Source organism: Pinus tabuliformis, chromosome 4_2 (genome assembly GCF_031772625.1).
Source record: "Pinus tabuliformis cultivar Carrire ecotype Pingquan chromosome 4_2, CPIR1, whole genome shotgun sequence".
In the NCBI taxonomy this organism is placed as follows: domain Eukaryota; kingdom Viridiplantae; phylum Streptophyta; class Pinopsida; order Pinales; family Pinaceae; genus Pinus; species Pinus tabuliformis.
Window position 1 is genome coordinate 759762738 of NC_142304.1, and position 27609 is coordinate 759790346.

Consider the following 27609-nt stretch of genomic DNA (forward strand, 5'->3'; position numbering starts at 1 on the left):
GTGTGCTTGTATTGAATTGTGCAATGAATTGTGTAATTTTCTGCATATCTTCCTAGAAATTATCCAACCTTTTTTCAAGGCGCTCGATCTTCTCATTGCCCATGACTTGAGCTCTGGTTTCTACCATACACAGATCTCGGTCACGGAGTTTTACTCCCCGCTGATCAATACTGCAGTGGCCAATTTCTAGAAAACTTGATCCTGCCCAATGTCCTACGAAAATCGGGCCCAGACTATAGCAGCCACAAGCCTTACTGCGCAGAGGGTCAGATTTGCCTATGAGACCCCAACAACTGAATGTGAGTTGGATTGCAGCGGCAAAACCCCAACTGGTGGATCTGATTGGTGCGGCAGCGACAGAACCCCAACTACTAGATCTGAATTGTACTGCGGCGGCAGAACCCCAATTGGTGGATGAGGATCTGATTGTGGCGGCGACGACAGAACCCCAACTACTAGATCTGAATCATACTGCGGCGGTAGAACCCCAACTGGTGGATCTGATCTTGCAAATAAGATAATGGGTGATCTTCAGAGAGTCGAGGGAACTATGGTCATAAAGGAGTGTCAGGTGCTACAGATCGCAATATACATAAGGGTCCAACAATAGTACTCGGCCCAATCTTTCAGGGCACTAAGGAGGATCAACCGTACCCTTAGCCGTACTACCCGACTACCCTATCGTACGCGCGAGTAATCTCCCTGAGTGCTGTTCTCAATGTATTGTAGCAGCAAGACGACCGATGGCTTATCTAAGGCGAGGTTTCAGGTGAGTCTAGGCAGCTTCCGATATACCCAAAGGGTACGTGGAAGGCAATCCATGCGCGGTTCTGTCTAATGCGCTACTACTCAAAGGGGTGCCCACAGGGGTTACAAGGAAGTATAACAAGCGTGACCACCTGTTGTATTTCTTGCGTGCATGCCTCCCCAAATCCGCAGGTTTATGCGCTCAACGACAAATTTCGTGGTTTAAAGACATCGAAACACGTCTCTAGCCTAAAAAAAATTTCTGCCAGAAATGGAGGTACCAGCGGCCCTGGAAAGTGCTCTGATACCACTTGTTATGTTCTTGACTTGCGAGAAATTCCAGAATACCAAATATGCGAAGAAATACAACCCAGAACATAGAATAAAATGAGAAAAACAACAAGTATTTTATTATTCAGAGATAAAGCAATGTTCACTTGCCTCTTCAAGGGGGCAACCTCCAGCAGAGCAAAGCTTGATTACAAAATAAGACTAGATGATCTTTCCTTTCTAACTACGACTGTTTATAGCTAAATGAGCTTCAACAACCTAACGACTAGTGGTCCTTTGCATAACATAGGTTAACCACTTTATTTATTAAAAATGGCCCGTTGCAACTAACTGTGGTCCCTTTTTTAAATGTGGGTCAACCACTTACAATTATTAATACGGGCTTTATTGACTCTTTAACTAACCATGACTATGACACGACCCTTTTGGGTTTATTACATAAATAAAGGGGTTAGGGTTGGACCCTAACACGCTCAGTGGGATGACGAGGGTATTTTTCGGTGTATATCCAGCAACACGGTCATCAAATAGAGCAAGCAGAGGTAATACTATGAAATGGCCGATTGCGATATCCCGGGTGGGCCCAACCCTGCATATCAGCGATCGCAAGTGTCAAGGGGAGAAAATAGAGGAAATACTATGAAATGGCCGATTGCGATATCCTGGGTGGGCCCAATCTCGCATATCGGCGATCGCAAGTGTCAAGGGGAGACACCGAAGGCGAGCATCAGAAATCACCGATACGCGGGATTTTGTTTAACAAAGGGCCGAGCCTCACAGACACGAGCCCAAAGGTCCTAGCACCCAAAGACTAAAAGCTTGGTCGTAGCCCCTAGTCACATGAAGCAAAAGGGGCTAAAGTAGATCAGAATGTCTAGTCCTGTAAGGACCTTTAATGGAAAACCCCGATGCAATAACTCTGCGATAAAGTAATGCAAAACTTTAAAGGCGTGGTGGGTCGAAAATTGAGGCATTTAAGAAAGGAGATGCAACATTCAAAATTGGCATGGGCTGACTCAGAAAGGCCCCTTGTGACACGAAACCAGGGTCGACGCTGACAGAGTAAATGAAGACATGGAATCTCGGGAGGACTTGATGATCCAGCATGGTGCTCCACGCAGAGGGAAGACAGAGTACTACCCAGGCGACCTCTGATCCTATACTGTGGCATTAAACTGATAATTGACCGCTCCCAGTTTTGAAGAACGAATAATCCGAGTAGTAAAGGCAGAAGCGACGGGAATCGACTGAGTGACACAGGTGGCCAGATCATGGGCAAGCAACAACTTGAGCAAAGGCAATCCCAGGGATGGGCATGGAGAGATTTTGTTGGTGTTTCCATCTACTTGTTGATTTATTTTGTTATCATGTAATGTGTCGACCATTTAATGAAGCAATTAATCTTTTGTAGTGATTTTTGGGCCATAGAGCCATCCCAAGCCGAGACAGCTAGTCGATCTGACAGCTGAGGCTTGGCTGAAGATATTTTGTTGTAATTAATGTTCAATGCTCCCCTCTCCAGATAAATAGTGGGAAGCAACACTTCACAGAGGTTCAGAATCCTAAAGAAAGAACTACATGTTATATTCAAGACTGCATGACTTTATGATATGCAGCTATCAGAATATTAATTAAATGGTGGTGATTGCCCCTTCGAGTACTACAGTATGTTATCCCTCTGTTAAATTCCATTATGTTCATGTTTCCTCTTTAAATTCATGTAATCGTAGCTGCTAGAAATGTTTCATATGTTCTTATAGATTCATTTGTATTGACTTGTTAATGCATGTGCCTGTATGGATCTTTGATATTATATCTTTAAAATTGCACTCCATGAATCATCGCACCCATCCTCTTTCATCCATTATGTCTACCTTTAACTCAGATAAGTGTAGAATTCTGGAGGCTTCAAGCTCTATGTGATGAGTTACTCTTTCTCCTTATCCTCTCTCATTGCTCTGTCAAAGCTTATTAAACTGTAGGTCCTTGAAATACTCGACCTCCACTAGTTTATGCATATATTTCTGTGAGTTGTATATGTGAAGAAGTACCAGAAATACATGGCTTACACCTTTAGATGAATGAACCAACCCATGTTGTTTATTATATATTTTGAATATATATATATATATATATATATATATATATATATATACACAAAAATATACGTGATGTCTCCAGTTTCCCGAGAATCATATGAGACACAAAAAATCTAGATGTTCTAGGCATTGGTCTTGTAAGCAATCCAAGGTCGTCTTTGGAAGCGACAACAGAAGGTTGGTTGACAGTCTACAAATATATGGCAACATCAGTGAAGAGTTTTGATCTAGCAGCTAATTGGTTTGAAGCTTTGATCACATCATTAACAAAGCTAATGTTGACACTACTGATGGTCATTTCTACTTGGAATTCAATGGAATCTCTCGGAAGAATGTGAAGTTAGTAGTATTGAATTTTTATTGACATGAAGGATCTTACAACTTGGGATTTGAGGTTACATCGATTGTTTTGGAAAGTGTTGATAATAATGAGAGTTACTACTAATGATTGAGATATAGTATGGTCTTCTAGAAGAGTATGTAGCATAATTCTGTAGAGGCAAAAGTTGTAGCAGTTGTGAGACAATTTGTTACTGATATGTTTTCTTGAAAAAGCATGAAGCAAAACTCTGTTGCAATGCAAGGAAAGAAGTTATGAAGGCTTGTAAAATCAACTATGTAGAAGTTTGGCTTCATAAAGTGTTTGATGAATTACTTGTTGACATCAATTACAATATTGATCAACGCTGCATGAAGATTGTCAAAAAACCAAGAAGGTCGAGGTGCTTTATGATTCGTGAGTATGATGTAGATAGAAGTTGAGAAGCTCGAACATATCTCCACGGAAGAACAAGTAGTTGATGAATAGATGAAGTTCCCTTTCATAAAAGGTTAAATATTTTTGAGGCAAGCTTAGGCTTGTGGTTATCTGCTCCCTGATTGAGAGTGAGTGTGGATCTCATCCTTGGTTGAGAGAGAGTGAGGGTGGACATTGTATTCTCCATGTGTCACGTACTATGGCTAGGACTAACAACGGTAAGCCTAGTGCATGAACACTAGTAGGGAGAATGGTGGATTGGATAAGCATTAGGGACGTACATTCTTGAGTCATGTATTGTGATTGACTAGGATTAACATCCTAAGTTGGATACATGGACTTGGTAAAGAATGGTTCGGAGGATGTACTTTTCCTTGGATTAGGAAATGGTCTTGTGAGGTCATACCTTAGGAACACCTAGGTGGGGTATGTGCCTTGAGAGGCGGTGGTGTCCAAATTTATGCCTCCCAGCGTTGTGCTCTGATCTAGTGGAGAGATAGTGCATATTTGTCTAGGCCTCGATATTTTGACAATGCTGGCTATGATGATGTAAATCATCATTGATGCTTATCAATCCAGATCTTTTCTTATATGAATATTTTAATTTGAGAGTATCATGTTGTGTCATTATGAATACCTCCCTAGTTAAGAGGGAGTGTTGAAAAATGTAGTTAGTGTCGGTCTTCATAATGTAATAAAATGTGATATTTATCATTGATATATTATTATTATTATTCATTACTATTATTTTTATTTTTGGTCAAAAACATGTTCTTCATGCTTATAGAGTCAATTGGGTAAAAAAGAATTTATTAAGAGTCAAAAGAAAAGTGTTTGAGTCAAGTCCCATTACGTTTTGTAAAGAAAAAAAGATTTTTTTTGAGTCAAAGAGTCAACACAAGACCAAGTCAACCCTCCTTGGACAATTTAGCCCATGTGGCAGCTATTCGACCCTCCTGGACAAGTATATATATGAGACAACTCGACCTCTTGGAGACATTCACTCACTCATCACATACATCATCGATTTTTGTGCCTAATCAAGAAGAAGAAGAGTTGAAGTCAAAGGAGAGATAAAATTTGGTTTTCTAGCTTGTTTCTGCTCACATGTGCGAAGGTTCTGTGGCATATTAGTGAAAATTATAGGTCCGGAATTCATCCTTCACTGCTGGTCTAAAAATTCTGCAATTTGACTAGAATTCAGAGGGTTTGACTGGCATTCAATTTCGTTGACTTTGACTTGGTTAGAGGTGACTTGGAGGAGAGTTGACTGGGGATCTTTGTGGCAGTATTGGTCTTGATCTTTGAGTCTTGGATATCTCATTTTGATCTGATTCTATAAGTGAATGATTGTTTTGATTTCCCCCCTTGTGGGGTTTTGCCCTGGCTTGGAGCCTAATATTTGGTGTTCTTTGTCTCTTTGTGATCTTTATATTTTGCACATTTGTATAATTACTTGATGAAGAAGATAATATAAGTAATAAGAAGCCAACAAGCACTCACAAGTAATTATCAAGTTAAGAGAAACAAATCATTATCTTCTAGTACTTGGTTTCTCAACATCTTCAAAGTGATTTCAAGATAGGACTTCTTCAAGAGTGATCTCTGTGCTCTTTCCTTCACCAAAGCTCTGAAACCGTGTTGATTTTTCCAGTACAATAGATGCAAATACTTATTTCTGAAACTCGATAATTACTTCCAATGATTTAGATGATTATTTAGCTCTTTTAGTTCATTAAGCAATTACACATTCAAAAATTCAACCATAGAGACAATAGATCAATGTATATCACAATGCATAAAGAGACAAGAAGATTTTACCCTGGGAAAATCCACTAAGGGGGGAAGACCCTGCCAACCTTTTCTTTAGAGAATAAATGCAACAAGAGATACATCAAAGTCAAACTAACCAGTTAGATGACAACCACAAGATGCCTCAAGATGCCAAGTCAAAGCTTCACCAAAATACTTCAAGATGCCTCTTCACAAGCTCGGACTAGCTCTGCACTAAGGCTGAATTTCGGCCTCTCCTTTGCCTCATATTTTCGGATCTTTACCATAGAAATTTCAGATCATCAACCATACGTGTGAGGGTAGCAAAGAAAGAGAGATCACACGTGCAAGTGTCTTCTTCTAGAGCTTGGCTTCTTCTTCTTTAATTCATCCTTCTTTGCTATGCTAGATCAGAATTACTCTTGATTGATGAGATGCAAATTGTGCTTGGAGTTGAGACAAGTGGTCTCTATATATACATTTTGGAAGGGGTTGAATAGGCGCCTCTTGGATATGGCCGACTTCATCACTTGTAGTCCGACTTGGCATCTTGTGGTGTCTAGAATAAAAATTCAAATTTTCATTTTCCCGCTTTGATACGGTCACGAAGAACGTGCCTTATAATATTTTTTTTTGAATACAAAAATCGAAAACATTTCTTTTCTTGCAAGCATGAAGAACATGCTTCATATAATTTTCTTTTACAAATATAATTTATATTTCATCATTACAAGTACAAATGAAACATTATGAAGACTGACCATAGCTACAAAATTCAACAAGAGGTGGAGATAAAAATCTTGCCGGAGCTTTGCCACTGTCAGGCAAGCAGTTGTAATTTGTCCATAGCGGTTTTTGTTGAAAATATTAATAAAAAGCTATCAGATCTAAAAACTGGTTTTCCCCACATCGGGGTTTTTCCAGGAACATTTTGTCCAAAAATACTGGTGTAAATTGTGTGATTGGTTTATCGTATATTTCCTATAATTTGATTTTGTGATTGGTGCTGTTTATGTTATTATTCGTTACTTCCCACAAAAGAATTAATGTGCCGTGAATAAGTAACAGGAAATAATTAACTGGGTTAATAGCATCATCTGGGTAGCCAGAAATTTCACAGTCTGATATGCCAAAATCGCTTGAAGTGCAAGGCAAGGAGCATACACAGGTTGATGGAATGCCATCAAACTGAAAACTTTGCCCAGGGAAAGCTAGAGAAATAACTTCACAAATCAAAGATTTTACACTTTTTGAATGATACAAATGGTGTGTATAGTTGGAAATGATGTTCCTGGTGCAATGGAACAGTCCACTTGGCCCAGAAATGCTCTGAAATTGCAGAAACCCAACTGATCTTCATGCATGCAAAACAACTACTAGATTTAGTTGTGCAAGTGACAAAGTTCGAACTCAAACTTTGATCTACACAAATATCCTTCCATAGTTGTTGCAGGCTATTGGGATCTTGATCAAAATGCACTCTGATACAATGTTTGAAATCTTGTATAATCACACAGGTTTGGATACCAAGAATACATTTGCTCACATACAGGTCAAAGATAGTGAGACCAATATTAAAATATTTATGTGGTTAAAATCCCTCAAAGAGGGAAAATAGTGCAAGACACTAAAAGCAATTCATTAATTCAAAGTAATTGACATGAAAATAACTCTCATAAATCATTGACAAATGTTCTTCCATGCTCTTTAAATAGATATCATGGACCAATTGGGTACCAGCCACAAATAAAGTAGCATTATAATCGAGGAGATGTTGAACTGTCAGATCACTTATGTATGGGACATGATTGTAACCTCTGGATTAATAAAGTACATAAACACACTAAAGAAACACATTTAAACCACACTTGACTTAAAAGAGCATTAGACCAACTTGAAGTTGTATTTAAAGTTTAAACTTACTCCCAGGGTTGTAATATCCTAACAATGCATGCAGAGGGTGCCAGAGCACCACTGTTTCCTTCCCTGCCAATATTCTTCAGTGCCTATTTTGTAGGTCCATTTTTTTGTTTCTTTACTGGCCTCTAAATGTTTCGCTTGAGATAATCTCTACTTATGCCTTTTCTGAATAGCCTCTGATCTCCTATTACAATATAGTGAGCAAAATTAGCTGTGAATTAGATGCATCAATGGATGGTTAACTGTTTAAGATTTCAACTGATAAGACACTTCAAACTGATACAGATATAGAGTTCATATATTTACAAGAATATTTTTCTCTGTAGTTGGTGGATCCAGTGGACAAAACAGTGGACAGGGATCTTACTCTAATAAAGGAGCTAGGCTTACAACTGATATATGCCATGAATACCCATGTGCATGCTGATCATGTTACAGGGACTGGTCTGATAAAGGTACACTTCTATTATATTGCTCCCAGATTATTGATGATGTCATGCATTACAGTGAAATTGGGAAAAGGACCAAGGTTTTAAGCATAATTTGCGTTTTACAATCTTATATCATAATTGAACTGGTTGGGTGGGGATAGTAGGGTGCTTTTTAGACTCTCAAGGATGTGCTTTGAAGTGTCTAACGTTGTGGCAAATCTCAATGACACTATGGATGGATTTTGTTTTATTTTGGCAGTCTAAAATGCCAGGTGTAAAGTCTGTGATATCAGAAGCAAGTAAAGCAAAAGCAGATGTATTTGTCAATGGTGGCGACAAAATTTATGTTGGCAATCTGTTCCTGGAGGTAACTTGCACAGCATTTTCTTGTTATAAAGGGGTTCAGAAGGAATTGTTATTTGTCCTGGATTTGAGATTGTGAGTCTCATACATGGAATTACTCTGTTTGTCAAGTAAATATACACTTTGAATATTTCTTCCTGTGTATCTATGTTTTGAAATTTGGCAGTACATCTTCTTTTTGACTTGGTTATATATCACATTGCCTTTATGGGAGGAGGTTAATGAATGTATTTAGAGCTGCTTTTCTTTTGCCAAAGAAAATTTAATTGTCTGCAACAAAATTATTGCATTTTTCTTTGTTTAATTACCAACAAATGCAGTGTCCAAATGAGGTTTATATATTGATACTATTTTGTGCCTTCATTTCACAGTGCACACAAATTCCTTCTTTGGCATTATGTATTCTTTTTCATTATATAGTAACAAGAACTTGAACCCTTTTATTGTCCATTCCACATTCTACAGTCTCTTAAGCATGCTTGAAGTACTGTAGTTTGCAATCAATTTGCAACAAACAGAAAATTATGTTATCTTTAGAAATTAATATATGATGGTGGGTTGATAACTGATCTATCCCACAAGATAACTGTGGAAAATAATCTGAAAATTCCTCTCATGTATTTGCAGGTTCGACCTACTCCTGGTCACACACAAGGGTGTGTGACTTACGTAACAGGTGAAGGCCCTGGCCAGCCTAATCCAAGAATGGCTTTCACTGGAGATGCTCTTTTAATACGTGGCTGTGGTCGCACTGATTTTCAGGCAAGGGTTTCTGTGGCATATGGAAATTTGAAAGTAAAAGCTTTTATATCCAAATATGAATTGTGAATCATCACACTTTGTTTGGCTTGTGACCACCGTAGTTAAAAAAATATGCTTAGCCTTGCCAAAGACTATCCCACAGAATATGAATTGCCTAATTTGCTAAAAAGGTTCTATTCACTATTCTTAAGCTTTGTAAGAAGTCTTCAGCAGAAGATGACTCTTTTGTGCTCCATGTGTGCTGACTGTAGCCAAGATGACCAGGAATTCCTGGCCGAACTTGAAAAGTTAATTCTCAAGTTAACTCTTTCTACTTAATAACATTTAGCCTTTTTGACAAGTTTGTTAAGCATGATAAAATGTTGGGTGCAAGAGTTGGACTGCATTGAAAGAAGGTAATGGATGATTCAGATTAAATTGCTTTCTGACTTTTTGAAACTGTCGGACATGAACGTTGTTTTATATAATTTATATATTCTGCTGGCCAGCCTTTTCTTCATGACAACATGATATATAAACTGTCGTGGATATTCCACTGAACACTGCGTCACAACATATCTGATACAATTGTACTTAAAATCTGAAATCTTTACTATGGGGGTTGTTTCCTTAGACTTGTGGATCTATTAACTTGTTTTTGTGCACGCAATATATAAAATGTAGAAAAATAGAGAACAACGAAATAAAACTCACAAACCACATTGAACACAAGATATGATATGGGAAATCCTTATGGGAGAAAACCTAGCTGGAAGGTGAGGCTGCTATGTGCTTTCTTTCTTTGAATGGAAATGGATGTAAGTACAAAGTAGTGAGACCTGTGGCCCATGGGTTGCTACAGTATGAAAACCCTCTCTGTTTGCTCTCACTTTCTATCCACTCTTATCTAATCTGCTCATTTATGGAGCAAAATGCACTCAAATAGAATGAAACACCTTTTCCTCCTCGTGGCCCAGTTATAACACAGCCTGGTAGTACTCTTCCATATGGGATTTGATCTGCTTCTATCACATTGGTTGCATGATTAAAGAGACTTGCACTTGCATCGTATTCTTGGTCTTATCTTGTGACTTGATCATTGGAGCTACAAAGTTTTGAGAATGGTTGATTAGCTTCCAACACTATTTAATGGCTGTCAACTGGACATTGGCATGTTGAATGATCTTAAGCATTATTTAGTGCTGGGCTGACACTCCATTGACAGAATTCATAAATACCATGGCACCTCCACATGAATGGATTTCTACTAGGAGTCTAGGACATTGCAATCTTCCATTGGTGCTACGTCACAAAGGACATAATTGTGGAACAATTTGATTTGATCTGAAATTTGCACTACTTATTGACTAATATTTCCTTAACTTCATTCAGCCCAATTCTATAGGGTTGGGGCCCGAGGGAAAGGTAGAGTTGCTAAGACAAATCACTTGAGTATATCAACACTGATCAAGTTCCTTCGATTGCCATTATCCATTACGAAATGAAATGGAGTTCCATAACCAATATCTAAAAGTGAAAATGACACCCTTTCTCCTCCTCGGGCTCAATTAGAATATCATGAGCTGTAGGCACGGTAGAGCATAACACTTTGGATTTCAATTCCACAAATTAATTTTCTTTATTCTTGTATTGTGACCTTTAGTTTGTCATTGTACCTCCTTGCTGTTGATGAGTGTAGTAGTGGACATGTACTTATGCATTCGCTAAGTGTTAAGCATGTAGCAGTTGTCCAAAGTCTTTTTAGCATACTGGCTCAATTTATTGAGTAAGTTGCTTTTGTAATTTAGCCTAAGACCAAATTAGGAAAATCACATAATTAATTATGTTGGCTACTGAGCTAAAGAAACTAAGGAAAAAGTAAATTATTACTTTCATGAATTTCTTTTAATCTCAACCATTAATCTCAAGTGGGTTACGAATCACGATTTAATCCTAGCCGTCCATCACTTTGGAGATTAAGGTTAGGGATTCAGCTCAATGAGAAATTATAAAAGCAAGGCTAAGGTGAGGAGAAAGACACAAGTGATATTTAGATTTGAGAAAGGGATTTTCTTAGTAAGTGTGATACTTAGGGTTGAAGAGAGAGGAAGTTTTGTAGCAGAAAAATTACAGAGAAAGAGACTAAGTGGAGGCCAAAGGCTGTACTAGTTCTTAGCACAGGTTTGTAGCTAGATGCATGTTTGAGGGAGAGACAACTCGGGCTAAGCATGTGAGCAGATTGGGCCGCACATGCAAGGTAGACTGTGCATGGGCCACATGTGCGAGTGTGTAGGCATTGCTACAGGCTGCACGTGTGAGGGTTTCAGGTGGTCCAGAGGATGCACGAGTGGGAGAGATTTGGTTGGTATAGATCCAGAGTTTTCAGGGAATCAATTTGTCTAGGTTCTATTGCTGTAAATTTTGTATTTTCTCTATGGGCTATTTTCCTAGTAAGGGAGCCCTCATTATTCATATAATAAAAGTGTAGAGTAATTGGAGGGTTATTTGCTTTGTGAAAGATTTCTTCTGTATATGCTTTATAGTTTATTATCTAGTGCGTTACATTCACTAATCGCAAAAATATTTTTTGGACATAAAAAATTGCTAGGAATTCAAACCAGATCTAGAATTAAGAAATTAACATGGTATCAGAGCTATAACTTTGAAGGAAGGAGATCTGTGTGTGCTTTTGCTATTTAATTTTCTGTTAAAAATTCCAGTGTGTTTTACAGTTAGTAATTGCACAAATATTTTCTGGGTATAAAAAATCGCTAGGAATTAACACCAGATCTGGAATTATGAAATTAACACTTGCCACTGGTTCTCAGGCATTTTACATCATGATTTTGCATACTTAGATATGTGTAATTGCATTAATTTGTTGATTTCAAAAGATTGACCAACTTGAAATTATTGTATTTCATGGAAACACATAAAAAGTAATGGTTATGGCTACTTTTGGGGGCTGAATTCGCCAATGTCATGTCATGAATAATTTAGTTTGGAAGGAAGATCATCATAAGCAAGGGTGCCAGGGTTTGGGAATGTGGGTATGGGTGCAGGTTGATGTTCAAGTTCAAAACTTTGAAATTGTGGATTTGGAGGTTCGATGGTGCTACAGTATATATGTGCATGCATGTGTGGTTGAGAGAATTTGTGTATATCCATATGTGAACTTTATTTATATGTTATGTATAAAATTATTGTAAATTATTGTACTAACTTAATTAATTTCATTTTTAGATTGAGGGGCACGACCAAAGATCATGCCCCCTCATGTAATGGCTCTTGGGCTATTTTAAAGCCAGAGCCCTCATTCATTGTAATCACCACTTTTTGACTCAATTAATAAAATATATATTTCTTCTGCAAATACTGAGCGAGTTCGCTCCATCTGGTATTTTCTAATCTATAGTAAAACATGGAAAGAGATACAACATCTGGAGCAAGTTCTCACTATATTAGAAGAACATCAGTTCTATGCAAAGATGTCCAAGTGCACCTTTGGAAAAGAAGAGGTAGAGTACCTCAGACACATAATATCCAAGGAAGGAGTAAAAGTAGATCCTAATAAGATCAAAGCGATAAAAGAATGGCCCAAACCAAATAACATCTCCAAATTAAGAGGATTCTTAGGGTTGACTGGATACTATCGAAGGTTTATTCAAAATTATGCTCATGTATTTGCACCCCTAACAAATCTGTTGAAAAAGAACTCCTTTAAATGGGATGATAAGGCAAAAAAATGTTTTGAAGACGTAAAGAAAATCATGTCCAAGGCACTTGTATTAGCAACTCCAGATTTTGCAAATCCTTTTGTAATTGAATGTGACGCTTCAGGTCTTGGCATAGGAGCAGTATCGATGCAGGATGGTCATCCAGTAGCGTTTGAAAGCAGGAAGCTCAACAAGCGAGAATGTCTCAAGTCTACATACAATAAGGAAATGCTCACCATTATGCATGCATTCGCTAAATGGAGACAATATCTCTTGGGAAGTAAGTTCTTAATACGAACAAGACATAATAGTCTTCAACACCTCCTCTAGCAGAAAACACTATCTATAGAACAACAAAAGTGGATCGAAAAAATTGCTACCTTCAACATGGATATATTACATAAGAAAGGGAAAGACATCGTAGTAGCAGATGCTATGTCCAGGAAAGATGAAGAATCATCATTACTTGCAATTTCATTTGCTATCCCAGAATGGCTTAATGAAATTCGAAGTGAGTATGCAAAAGATCCAGAAACAAGTGTTATAATCAATAACCCTTAGAATTCAAAATTTGAATGGAAAAACGATATTTTGTGGTACAAGGGGGGAATTTACCTAAGTCCAAATTCTAAATTTAAAGCCAAAGTTCTCAAAGAGTCCCATGAATCATTGTCAGTCGGACATGTAGGTTTCTTTAAAACCTATTACAATACACACCAATCATTTTTCTGGAAGGAAAAGAATAATGATATTAAAAAATATGTAGCAAAATGCGATAAATGCCAGAGAAATAAAAATGAGAACATTATGACACCTGAATTGCTCCTTCTCTTAAATATTCCAAATTAGAAGTGGGAGGAAATATCAATGGACTTTATCGAAGGGTTACCTGTGTTTGATGGCAAGGAAAAAATTCTCGTAGTAGTCGACAAACTCACCAAGTATGCACACTTCATTGGAATGAGGAAATCAAACTCAACAAAACAAATTGCTAAGATATTTTGCAAGAATGTCTACAAATTACATGGGTTTCCCAAGGTCATTGTTAGCGATAGAGATGCCAAATTCAAAGGTAATTTCTGGAAGGAATTTTTCAAACATATAGGAACCTACCTCAACATGAGTTCAACATACCATCCTCAAACAGATGGCCAAACAGAAGTTGTCAATAAATGTTTAGAAGCCTACCTACGTTGTTATGCAACAAACAAACAAAATAAGTGGGCTCAATGGTTACATCTTGCCGAATGGTGGTACAATTCCACTTACCACACTTCAGCGAAAATGACTCCATTTCAAGCTTTGTACGGTTACGAACCTCCTAAATGGAAGGACCTTGCCATTATCGAGACAAAACTTCCAGCAGTTAAAGATTAGTTAGAAGAAACCCAAAAGGTTGTCCAAGCACTAAAAGAAAATCTAAATATTGCAAGAAATCGTATGAAGCAATAGGCTGATCGAAACAGAACAGAGAGAGAATTTGAACTTGGATAATGGGTAATTTTTTAAACTTCAGCCTTACAAGCAGTTATCTTTAAAATAGAAGGGAAAAAACAAATTGGCACCAAAATTCTATGGACCATACTAGATTAACAAAAAGATCAGCCAAGTAGCATACAACTTAAGCCTCTCTGATAAAAGTCATGTTCACAACGTTTTCCATGTATCTTGCCTTAAAAAGGCAATTGGAAAACGCCAATCAGCACAAACAACACTTCCGACTTTAGATGACGAAGGGAGGATCATTTTAGAACCAGAAGGTATAATCTCCACTAGAGAAAAGAAGTTGCGATCAAGAGTAATCAAAGAATACCTGATTAAGTGGAAAGACCTACCAGAAGAAGCTTCCTGGGAGACATAAGCATTTCGTCAACAACACCTGTCGTTACATATGCTTTGAGGACAAAGCATCTTTTCGAGAGGAAGGCAATGTTATGTATAAAATTATTGTAAATTATTCTACTAAATTAATTTCATTTTTAGACTGAGCGGCACGATTAAATATCATGCTCCCTCATGTAATGGCTCTTGGGCTATTTTAAAGTCAGAGCCCTCATTCATTGTAATCATCACTTTTTGACTCAATTAATAAAATATATATTTCTTCTGCAAATACTGAGCGAGTTCACTCCATTATATCTGCATGTCTCTGTGTTGTGTGTTAGGGTGAGGAATCAAGTACATTAGCTTAGAAGTTTTTTTTGCAATATTTATTTACTTCTCTTTTGACCTTCTGGTTATGTTTAGGTGGGTTATCTGGGGATATCCTGAAGAAATCTAATAAACCAACGTTTATTTAGGGTCTGTATGGAGAATCCAAGTTTGTCACAAGAATGTTTTACCAAAGTAAGAATCAATCTTGAAAAATGGGTACAGGTTGAAGTGTCCTTTGATATTGTGTTTGCAAAGCCAGTAATAGAGGTTATAAGTCTCTTAAACTTAATGTAGCCATAACCAAGTTTTAGTTGTAAGTGACATGTAAGCCTTTTGAGTTTGCAGTTGCAGATCAATGAACAACCCCTTTATACATTTATCAGTTGCAGTTGAGTGGATCATATGACATGTTCCAGTTTGACCATATCTTTGTACAGAAATTCATCCTGTAATCTAGAATCTGGATGACCTTCATTTCATCTCTAGTATACAGTTATCATATTTTATAATTTTTAATAATACCATACTATTTCCTTTTATCATTTGGATCATAAAAATACAAGTACTTGAAAAACAACCCCTTATGCAACACAACTTGGAGTGGAATGGCTTGATTTCATTGAACAAAATAGTAACATTCTGTCTCCTAGTATTCTTGATGCAAAGATCCCATTTAGGTGCTGTTGATAGTCTCACTCCTCTGAAGACAATGGAATGTTGTGCAAAAATGTTTCTATGATATTTTAATTGCAAAGGGTAACAAATTATTCTGTAGTGTCAGCATTGCAGCTATCCTTAATGATCTGGGTAACAGGGATTTACATCCCTGACTGTTGTGTCTGGAAACCGATTAGAAGGTGTTAAAGTTTGAAGTGTTTTTTTTGAAGGTACTCCCTTTCAAACTGTGTTTTTGCTATTATGTGGAAAGGTGAAATACTGACTTGAAGATAATGTGCATAAGTTCATACTCTAGTCTCTTAAGTTGGGCAGATTTTCATATATCTTATGTGAAGTACTATACTGTCTTTAGTTTCTCTACTTGCAAGAAAATGAATGCGATCCCTTAAAAATATAGCAAGCATTGACAATCAGGAATGATGAGTGGTTGTATTGAATGACCTTGTCAAGATAAATCGTTATAGTGTTTCAATCTTGGTAGTGATAAGTATGATCAGTCTGTTAAATATTACCTACAAAGTAGTTAAATTTGAGTCTGACAACTTTCCAATTCATTGAAGGAAAATCAAATCCATGTGGACTGTCAGTTTTTACAGAATTCTGTCTTATTTGATTTCTTTAAGATCTATAATGTTTGGGATGTTTGAATGGTACTGGCTATCTTATCTGCAGGGAGGAAGTGCGGAACAACTTTACAAATCTGTGCACTCAAAGGTATGAGAATAAATTTGCATGGAACTTGGTAATTACAGGCTGCATAGCAAGTTGGTATGCAGCTATGGTAATTATGATGTGCATCCTTTGCTTCACATAACATGATTTTTCTTCCTGTGTCAGATTTTGACATTGCCAAAGGACACATTGCTGTTTCCTGCTCATGATTATAAGGGCCATACAGTAAGGACCACCCTTATCCAACATCCATTAGCCTTTTAATCTAAGCAAAGAATAAGTTTAAATTTTGATTTGTTGCTTTGCAAATCTGAATGTAGTTACCTGTTAAATTCACTAGCAGTAGAATTGATTGTCACCAGCTCAAACTACACACTCATTGTAATTCAAATTGGAAAATCTTCAAACCTCTGATGTTCCCCAGGGTTTATTATGCTCTTCTGACCGAATGAACCTATCATTCAACTTGATAATATAATGGACATGGTACACATAACTACAGGGCTTCATTTGGTATCTATTGCCTATAATTACTTGTATGCACTCTCTTTTCTAAAGCTTCCTCTGACTATTAATATGTTCAGAATGTGTACAGAAAATGTATTTTACACAAAAAAGGGATGCACATCCAGCCTCCACAAGCACTATCAAAACTCAATCTGCTTGTCTATCTTCCAGAAGCCCATATATTTAAACTGCCACCAGGAGCAATATGCATAAACTGACATACCAAAGACCGTCAGTGAGACAAGAAACAAAGTGGCCTTTGGCCCAAGCATAAACAAAGTGTCTTTAAGCTATTGCAGGGAGAAGCCTCATATTGGGCTAAAGATCTTCATGATCATTGGCTGTTTGGTCCCAACTACCAATCGGCTGTGCATCCACAATTATAGATCCAGTTGTCCCTCATATTGTACAAGCACTATGACAACGACTCAGGTCGGGCGCTGTCACCCTGATCCCCGACCTCTCCGTTCTAGCTGTTTCCTAACAGCAGGCTATGTGGGGTAGTCCCTATGGAAATGTGAAGATAGAGGACAAGTTGGCAACCAACCAGTCCCGAAGACATTATTGAGTGGCCTAGCTATTTGGTTAATTTAAGCAAGATTTAGGGATTAGATTAAATTCAACTTTGAGACCAGTGCCTTATAGAGTCAATTTCTCGCTTGTTATCAATTTAAAGACCAAGTAACCAGATGGACAATCGCTGTTTAGATGGTTCACTAACCTATATGCTATGCAAATCCCAAGAACTAGGTGTGATGCAAGAATCTTGGTTACTTTTAGTTATATGCCTATTCTAAGTAAGACCTTCCTTTTAACTGTTTTGGAACTAGTCTTTAGAGTAGGTTGTGAGATGGAAGCCAACAGGAAGCAAGCAAAGGATTGATTAACGATACCTCCCCCTGTGTTTCAACCACCTGATGCCTCCGGTGTTGCAGAGACTGTGGCTCTGACGACTGCAAGGTCACCGTGTTAACCATTAGAAAGGTGCTGAATCCCTCAAGCTAGATGAGAAAGGGTGGCCCTAGATGTCTATCAACCAAGCCTATGCTTGGAGGTAATTTATTAATGCAGCTAGACTTAGGATGCTTATGCAAGGTGGATGACTGATTCTTGGTTTAAGATTTGTTTAGTGTTTAAGTAATTAAGTTATGATTGATCTTATGACGAAAGTACTTAATGACGATTTATGAAACAATTTTATAACCAAGAATGCACCAAATTATTAAGTTCCAATGCTAAACAATAGATAGATCCACAAGATGCTTAACCAATGATAGCAATTAGAGGAATTTAGAGCAATTAGCCAATGATTCTCAACACAAGATGCCAATCACAATTACTCAAGATATTCCAATGATGATTTTACAACACGATTATTAATGATCTTATGCCAGTGTTAATGCCAACCAAAAAAGATAAATAGATTAAGATGCCCAAAGAAACTTGAATTATTCAACACCAAGTTGTTTGAGATTATGGTGCTTGAGTGAGTGTTATTATTAGAAGTGAACTTATAAATCAACTCACAGCAACAAATGTGTTAGTGCACTTGCAACAATTAGAAACCACTTTGCTATAAAACCATGAAACAAGAACAATTATGATGTATAGAGCATGAGCAAAGATAGATCTTATGTTACTTATATCCCAATCAGATTTAAACGAGCGATTATTAAACTTTTAGAACAACAACATGTAAACTACTCTAGATCCAAGAAATGACAAGCATGTAAGAACCAATTATGATCAATGCGACACTAAATGACTTGCCAAATGAAAACAAAAATTAGCCATCCTTCTTATGATGAAGTATTCAGCGCTATATCAGATCTGAAATCACTTATTAGAGTAGTAAAAGAACCATGAAAACAGTGAGCTATCAATATGAGGGTGTATGCCAAAAGATGCCCAAAATTTCTGAATGCCGAAGACAAGTTTGCCAATATGAAATTATGAGTTTTTAGGCCCTTTTAAGATGTAGATTTAGATTATATCAGATCTGATCTAACTGATTATGCAGAGATATTTCAGTCAGCAAACAAGTTGATCTATGCCCAATAATCAATGCCCAACTAACCAAAACACCAGTAAATTTTTACCATGGATTTCTTAGTGTGCTTAGGCTATTTATAGGTGATTTTTAGAGCATTTGAACATGAATTTCACCCCTGTTATGAATGATTCAGAGAGCTGTAGCAAACAGTGAGAGAAAATGAGGGTTTAGAGATCAAACCTAGGCCCAAGGCCTTGAAGATTGCTTGCCCAAGTTGCCAAAATTTTTCCAATGAACTTGGCACCTGAAAACACCAAACTTGAGCTAATTTCTCCTTGCAAAACCCACCAATATTCAGTCCAAAAATTTCAGAGAACAACCAGGGGATGGATGAGGGCAAGGTGGGGCTAGGAAAATCATAGGAGGCAATGAAGAAAGGCCTTATAGGCCTGCAGCTAAGGTTATGAGGCCTAGAAAACCCCACGTCAGAGGAAGAAGGGTCCAAATAGGCCCAAGGCAAGCCTAGAAGGCTGCCGTCTAGCTCAAGGAAGGGGCTGAAAGGCCCTAAAGGGCTGCAGCCTAGGGATTTAGAGCCCTTGAGGCTTGCGGCTGCCCTAAAAGGGGAGGCCGAGGCCTAAATTAGGCCTGGTGCTAGGCCACAAGGAAGAAGTTGAAGGGGAAGAGGAGGTAGCGGACGGCAAAAGAGGACGGTGTTGAAGGAAATGTAACTAGGTTTGGTCTTCATAAATGTGATTTTGATATTTGTATTTATTTAAGAAGAGAGAAATTATTTTTATAGTATTTGTCAATGAGTTTCTTGCTCATTGAAAATAGGTCAAGCACATTTTAAAGTGCTTCTAGAAAGTCAAAGTCAAAATGTAACTATGATGAGACCCTTTGAAGGCATGTTACATCATGTACAAGGTCATGGGAACACCTCCAAGCAGAGTCAAATCCTCTCCTAGCATCAACGAAGTCTCCAAGCAGCGAAATAATGAATAAAAGATGAATTATAGTGCAAACTCTCAAGTCTGCCTAAAGAGGAGGGACATACCTCTATTTATAGAGGCTTTCCACTCCTCATTTGAGATCACTTCACTCTGAAATCTGCAAGCAAGAAAGAGGACGAAGAAGGACGAAGAAAAGCCAAGGAAAAGGGTTACAAGGGCAGTGTGATAAGGAGACAGAACAATGAGGGTAAGGAGACGGTTTCTAGAGCAGCTACAGCCACACGTGCAAGGTTAAGGAAGGTCTGCCTGCGGCCATAGTAGCAGAAAAGTAAAGGTCATCCTATCTCACCGTTTTGGGTGCAAACAAGGTCTACAAGACCTCTCTCTACAAGCGAAGGAGAAGCCCTCATAAACGAAGGAAGAAGGAACAAGATCGAAGTTGAAGGGAGTGTTTTCTAGGGTAGAAAATAGTCACATGTGCGAGAATCAGAACTCTTTATGTAGTCATAACAACCCTACATCCAAGTTAGTTGATTGGTGGAAAGAAGAAAGGAACCATCCTAAGAAGAAAGGTCTCATCAATAGTGTCTTCTCTAGAGCAAGTGCGAAAAGGTTACTAACAAGTTGAAAGAAGAACGAAGTGTCGGAAGGAGGATGAAGCACTGAGGAGCAAAGTGTTCGGAAGACAGAGGTCCATGCGCCGGAAGTTATAGTGCAGAAAGAGGAAGGATCTGACTTATGCTTGGAGGATATCCTAGTCAAGGGTCAAGGGTTCGGTAGTTGTTCAAATAAGAAGCTTCAATAAGAGAAAACTTACAAAGGGTTTTCCTTGGCAGAGAGCCAAACATTATGTTCTTGTTATTTTGTTTTGATAGCAATTTGATGAAACACACATACTGATAAGAAGAAGAAGATAAATTGTAAAAGTGCATCACAAATTGTTATCAAGTAACGAAGAATCACACTACACTACTTTTCCTTAGATTCTTCAACATGGTTTCAGAGCGTAGGTGACACATCAAGGAAAGGGCAACTCAAGAACATTCATCAATGGGAAGCATCTACAAAGTTGAAGCATCAAGCCTAGAATTCTCAATCACTTCAAGGTCAAGAAGGGTCTTGATCTGAAAATCACTTGTGAATGATCTCAGTTAATTAATAAAGGTATTACAGACTCATGTGCTGGGGTGTGTCTATGTTATTTTAAGCAACGGATCGATAAGATTGCGAAATACACAGACACTTGAAACAGTAAGAGAAACACAGTAAGCAAATACAAAACACAACAAATTTAATAAGGAGTTCACCCAATCCTCCTGGGCTACGTCTCCTGGTCCAGCCTTTAGTGGTGGCCTTTTCTATTGTGTCTTAAAGTAGAGATTTTACAATAACGAGCTCAATTTGAGTCTCACTTAACAGAGAATGATCAGTAGGGTGGTACTTGGATCCCCCAAGCCTCTAGAGTACACAGACTCCCCCTTACTGAATCTCGACCTCAACTGGTCTCAATGGTATGAGTCCAATTTGGTACTCAATACCTGACAGGTATACATAGAGGAGTTTCTTGAACCTCTCAAGCCTTCTCTGGAGTTCACAGACTCTCGGACTCTCTTTGTCTCTGTCTGCTCGATACTGCCTTTGCTCTGCAGGTCAGCTCGGCTTCGCTGCTCTCTGCGATTCACTTCTTTCTCTACGTCTGTTCCCCTCTGCTCCTTGTCTGTTCGTGGCTTAAAGCCAATCTGTTCCCTGACTGTTCGTTTCCTCTTCCCGGCTCCCTGGATCGCTTGCCTCTGTCCGTTGGAATTCCCCTGCTCTATGTCATCATCGCTGTGTAACGCTGCACAGAGAGGCGGCCACTTGTCGCCTTGCGAACTGAGTGTCAGTTTTCTTTAAACGGTCGTTATTTCCGTTACTCCAGGATTTGCCTGCGAAATTGATTCTTCTTCCAGCTCATCGGTCATGCCGGACCTCAACTCTTATGCGCCTCAGTCTATTCCCCTGTCAAATCTGGTCATCCATCGGGTTGATTCTCCGCTGTTGATTTGGAGCCTCCAGATCCTACGATCTTCGTTTATATTGCGTGGGTAAGTTGCTCGACCGTTACTCACGCGATGTAAGCGGTTTTCTCTCTCATCCGCCGGACACGTGTCGCTCGGTGTGTGGCATCGCGCTGAACTCCGCCAAACCTGCTTACCGCTCGAAGTGCACGTGATATCCTGCCGGTTTTTGGGTGCAGGACCCGCCTTCTGACGATTTCCGCACGGTTTTCCTGTTTTCCTCGCGACCAAGCGCTCGGGCCTTTCCTTCTCTGAGGGTTTTGCTTTGCGATACGCGATTAGCGCTTTGCAAACAGAAACTGCCTCTGTTTCTGGATCTAGGCTTCAGGTTGCCAATTTGTGTCCCTGCGCGGTCTCCATGGGCCAACGGTCAACACACTTTGACCGAGGTTCCTCGTTGTTCCGTGCTGGCCATAATTGCCATTGTCCAGAGGTCATTTCTGATAAGCTTGTTATTCATAAGATTTGATCTGACATAATTTGAAACAGTCATGAAAATGTTTAAGGATCCAATTCGGATCACGACCTTCCCACTGAAAAAGAGCTTTTGGACCGCCAAAAGTTGGTTTTCAAGTATCGACTAAGTGAGGGTATAACTGTCTCACTTGTCCAATCTCTATCCATTTTGCACTGCTTGGCTTTGAACCTTTGAGTCCAATCCTGAGGTACTCAACATCTCCCCTGCGCGTCGTCCTCACCTTCTTGTCCAGAATTGTGTCTTCCTGCAATTCGTTGAGATATTCAGGTAACAGATCATCAATAGAAGGCAATTGACTTTGCTCTTCGAGATCTTCAATTAATGAAGGTTCAAATAGTCTCAACCTGTCTGCATTAATGACTGAGTAGATGTGCATGTAAGTTGGTAAATCAAGGCGAAAAGCATTCTCACCAATTTTCTCAAGTATCTCGAAAGGTCCATACCTTATCGGCTTTAGCTTTTTACCTTCACCTTGCATTCTGTCCTTGCTGATATACAGCCAAACTTGATCACCAACTTGGAAACTATGCTCCATCCGATGCTTGTCATGCCTTGCCTTGTACTTGGCTTGGCTCTTTTCTAGCTGTTCCTGTACTGCCTGGTGAATCTCTTGGATTTGTTCAATGAACTTGGTTGCCTTGTCCACATCACTGTGTCCATCAACTGCTATGTCTTTACCAAAGACAAAATCCAAGGGAGACCTTGGTGTGAAACCAATACAGATCTCAAAAGGAGATCTCTGTGTAGAAGAATGTTTTGCTCGGTTGTAAGCATGCTGCACATAACACAAATGTTCATCCTAAGGCTTGGGATGCTTGCTGCAATAGCCTCTAAGCAACTGGATCACTGTCTTGTTAACTACTTCTATCTGGCCATCTGTTTGTGGATGAAAGGCTGTGCTTTTCTTCAGTTTGGTGTCCATCAGCTCCCACAGACTCGACCAAAACTTCCTAACAAATCGGGTGTCTCGATCAGATACAATGGAATTGGGTAATCCAAAATGAACCCATACATGTTGAAAGAACAACTTTGCGGTTTGTTCAGATGTAATCTGTTTGTTACAAGGTATCAAAATACACATTTTGCTGAACCTATCCACAACAACATATAAATAGTCATGACCTTTCCTAGATTTAGGCAGTCCTCCAACAAAGTCCATGGAAATACTTTCCCAAGGATGAGAAGGAACTGGCAGTGGAGTGTACAAGCCTAGTTTTCTATTGTTGGGCTTGCTTTTAGCACACATGGTACATCCTCTTACATATCTAGAAACTGTCTCATTCATTTTTGGCCAATAACAAAATCTTTGCAGCTGTGCAACTATTTTACTTACCCCAAAGTGACCTGATATTAGAGAAGTGTGTGCTTCCCGAATTATCTTTACTCTTTCAGTTTGTGGAATGCATAGCTTCCCACAATGATACAAGAGTCGGTCCTTAACATGATAATCCAATTCTTCTATTCGTTTGCCTTGACTTAAAGTTGCATATACATCTTTAAAATCTATATCTTGAGCATATTGTTCAATGTAGCTGTCATGCAGTACTGAATTATGCTTAATTATAGTGGACGCATTTATAATAAGTCTAGATAACATATCTGCAACTTTATTTTGTATGCCCTTTTTATATCTGATGACTAAATGAAACTATTGTAGAAAACCCATCCACCTATAGTGTCTTGATTGCTGCAATTTAGTTTGGGAGTGTAGATATTGAAGTGGTTGATGATCAGTATGGATAACTGTCTCTTTGCCCATTAAATAATGTTTCCACTTTTTCACACTGTACTAATGCATACAATTCTTTATCATATGTTGGATAGTTAACTACTGCAGAATTAAATGTCTCAGAATGATAACATATGGGTTTACTGTGTTGTATCAACACTCCTCCCATGGCATAGTCACTGGCATCTGTTTGGATCTCAAACGGTCTTTGAAGATCGGGCAGTGCTAGTCATGGTGCTGTACTAATATTTTATTTCAAGGTGTCGAAGGCTCTCTGCTATTTGCCTACCCACTGAAACACCTTGTTCAATCTTGTCAAAGCATGTAAGGGAGCTACAATTGAGGAAAAGTTAGAAATGAACTTTCTCCAATATTGTGCTGCTCCTAAGAAGCTTCTCACTTCTGTAGCATATTTGGGTTTAGGCCAGTTTACAATGACTGCAACTTTAGAGGGATCTATCTTCAATTCACCATCCCCTACTATATGTCCCAAATAATTCAAAGATGTTTTGCCAAATTCACATTTTGAGAGTTTAACATAAAGTTTTTCTCTTTTCAAAACATCTAGTGTCTGCTTAACATGCTTTAAATGTTCTTCCCACATTTTGCTAAATATAAGAATGTCATCCAAATATACAATAACAAAATCATCAAGAAAAGGTCTGAGTACATCATTCATTATTATCATGAAAGTAGCAGGAGCATTAGTTAAGCCAAAAGGCATAACCAGCCACTCATACAATCCCTGCTTTGTTTTGAAAGCAGTCTTTTATGCATCTTGTTCTGCAACTCTGACCTGATGATATCCACTATGCAAGTCTAACTTGGAAAAATAAACAACTTCCTTTAACTGATCTAATAGATCATCTATGCGAAGAAGGGTATAACGATTTTTGATTGTTATCTTATTCAGTGCTCGGTAATCAATGCACATTCTCCACGAGCCATCTTTCTTTCTCACCAAAACGATTGGCGACCCACATGGTGATGTGCTAGGTCTGATCAACCCCTTGCCGAGCAACTCCTGCACCTGCTTCTTGATTTCTGCAGTCTCTAAAGCGAACAACCTGTACATCCCAATGTTAGGCAATGGAGCATCTTGCTGCAAATTAATATCATGCACTATTTCCTTTTTGGGTGGCAGACCTTTAGGTTCTTGAAACAAGATATCATATTCTGAAACTACTTTTTCTAAATCAGCTTTCTGTTTAACATCATAGCCCTCAAATACATTGGTTTTATCAGGTTTCTTTTCCTTTACAACCATCAGTAAAAATTGTTTGCATGAATTTACAATTCGTTTCATCTGCCTTGAGTTTATGAGAGTATAATTATTCTTGAGCTTATGAGCTCTTACAAAGTATTCGATTCCATCTTTAACAAGTAGATACTTGTTCTCAGCTCTATAGAAAATAGCTTTTCTATCATACAAGTAAGGACTTCCTAAAACAATTCCACATATATCTAGGGGAATTATATCTAACTCAACCTCATCTACAAACATTGACCCAAAAGAAAACTTAAGTTTACATTGTCTACTCACTTGTAGTTGTGCTTTATCACTTAACCAACCTAGTGGGTATGGTTTCTTGTGAGGTGTAGTCAGTAATCCCAACTTCTTTACAATTGCTTCAGAGATTAAATTTACTTGTGAGCCACTATCAAACAAAGTATCAATCTTTTGATGTTTGGAAACAACTTGAATATGGAAAAGCTCATGTCTTTTTCTCTCATTCTCTTCATCATTAATAGATTGTGCAGAATTACTAGTAGATGCTTTAGAATTTTTACCTTTTATACCTGTGGCTGCAATGGTTGTTTCATCTCCTGAGTCCGACCCCAAATCTTTCTGAATAGCTGCAGCAATCTTCTTCTTCTTGCCCTCGAACTTCTTAGGTCTCAGCTCTGGATGCAGAATCCAACAGTGCTCATCATCATGCCCATCCTTTTTACAGTGAGTGCATGAAGACTTTGTCTTTTGTGCAGTATTGGCCTTCCTTTCTTTCCATTTCTGTTTTCTTTTCTCCTTATTCTTGCTTGCAATGGGTTTGGATGATCCCCCAACTTCTGGGTTCCCATTCTTTCCTCTAGCTTCTAGATGTGTAGCCTGAACAGATACCTCATCTATACTAGTGGGATTAAACATGAAGATAGTGTGCCTCATGTAACTGTGTAGACCACCGATGTACTTCAACAGAGTCTCAGGTGAGTCTAATGAAATTCCTAAAATCAAAGCTCTTTTCCTAAATTCTTGAGTGTAACCCTGTACACTTTGCCCTTTCAATTGGCAAAGAGTTTGCTAGCTCATCATGGCCTGTTGCATGTAAGCTGGTGGATAGAACTGCTTTTTGATTGCAGAAACAAATTCACTCCAGACAGAAAGAATCTTACCATGTTTCTTTATGTTAGCTTGGGTCCTGCCTTCCCACCATACCAAGGCAGTGCCTCTGAGGCGTAGGCTGGCCAGTTGAATCTTACTCTTGTTTGAGTCGACACTCTGCACTCTGCAATACACATCAATTTGTCTGATCCAATTATGCAACTGCTCTGCATTCAACTCTCCATCATATATGGGTAAATCAAATTTAACATCTAGTTTAATCAAAGATGTCTTCTTTTTATGTTCAGGGCTATTAGGAGGTGTGAGAAAGTTTTCTTCCTTCCCTTTGCCTTTTGAGTGGTCATGTAGGAGAGATTCTTCTTCTCCTTTATCTTGTTTGGAGCCTGATGAGTCCTCATCTTTATGTTTCCTAAAGTCATAAATTTCCTCTACCATGGACCTCATGGCCAGGAAACTATCTATAAATTGAGGATTTGGTCCCAAAGGACTTTCCTTTGACATTTTCTTCTGAGGATAGACCCTTCCAATTTCTGGGTTAGTTTCGACCAACTCTCCTTCTCCTAATTTAAGCTTTGATCTAGTTAGCATTCAACAGCAAAATCCAACACAAGCTTGTCTAACCTTAAACAACCTAGGAGCTCTGATACCACTTGATATGAAAATCACTCGTGAATGATCTCAGTTAATTAATGAAGGTATTACAGACTCATGTGCTGGGGTGTGTCTATGTTATTTTAAGCAACGGATCGATAAGATTGCGAAATACACATACACTTGAAACAATAAGAGAAACACAGTAAGCAAATACAAAACACAACAAATTTAATAAGGAGTTCACCCAATCCTCCTGGGCTACGTCTCCTAGTCCAACCTTCAGTGGTGGCCTTTTCTATTGTGTCTTAAAGCAGAGATTTTACAATAAGGAGTTCAATTTGAGTCTCACTTAACAAATGATGATCAGTAGGGTGGTACTTGGATCCCCCAAGCCTCTAGAGTACACATACTCCCCCTTACTGAATCTCGACCTCAACTGGTCTCAATGGTATGAGTCCAATTTTGTACTCAATACCTGACATGTATGCACAAAGGAGTTGCTTGAACCTCTCAAGCCTTCTATGGAGTTTATAGACTCTCGGACTCTCTCTGTCTCTGTCTGCTTGATGCTGCCTTTGCTCTGCAGGTTAGCTCGGCTTCGCTGCTCTCTACGATTCA

General features: G+C 38.6%; 1 protein-coding gene across 2 annotated transcripts in view; it reads left to right on the forward strand.

The window, feature by feature from the left end:
• LOC149171821 (persulfide dioxygenase ETHE1 homolog, mitochondrial-like) overlaps positions 1-27609 on the forward strand; it is a 139077-nt gene that overhangs the window by 81214 nt on the left and 30254 nt on the right. For both annotated transcript variants that reach the window (XM_089424127.1, XM_089424128.1), the window contains exons 2-6: positions 7914-8042; positions 8278-8385; positions 9009-9143; positions 16343-16384; positions 16508-16567. In XM_089424127.1, coding sequence (XP_089280253.1) covers positions 7914-8042; positions 8278-8385; positions 9009-9143; positions 16343-16384; positions 16508-16567 — 474 coding nt within the window. The remainder of the gene's footprint in view (positions 1-7913; positions 8043-8277; positions 8386-9008; positions 9144-16342; positions 16385-16507; positions 16568-27609) is intronic.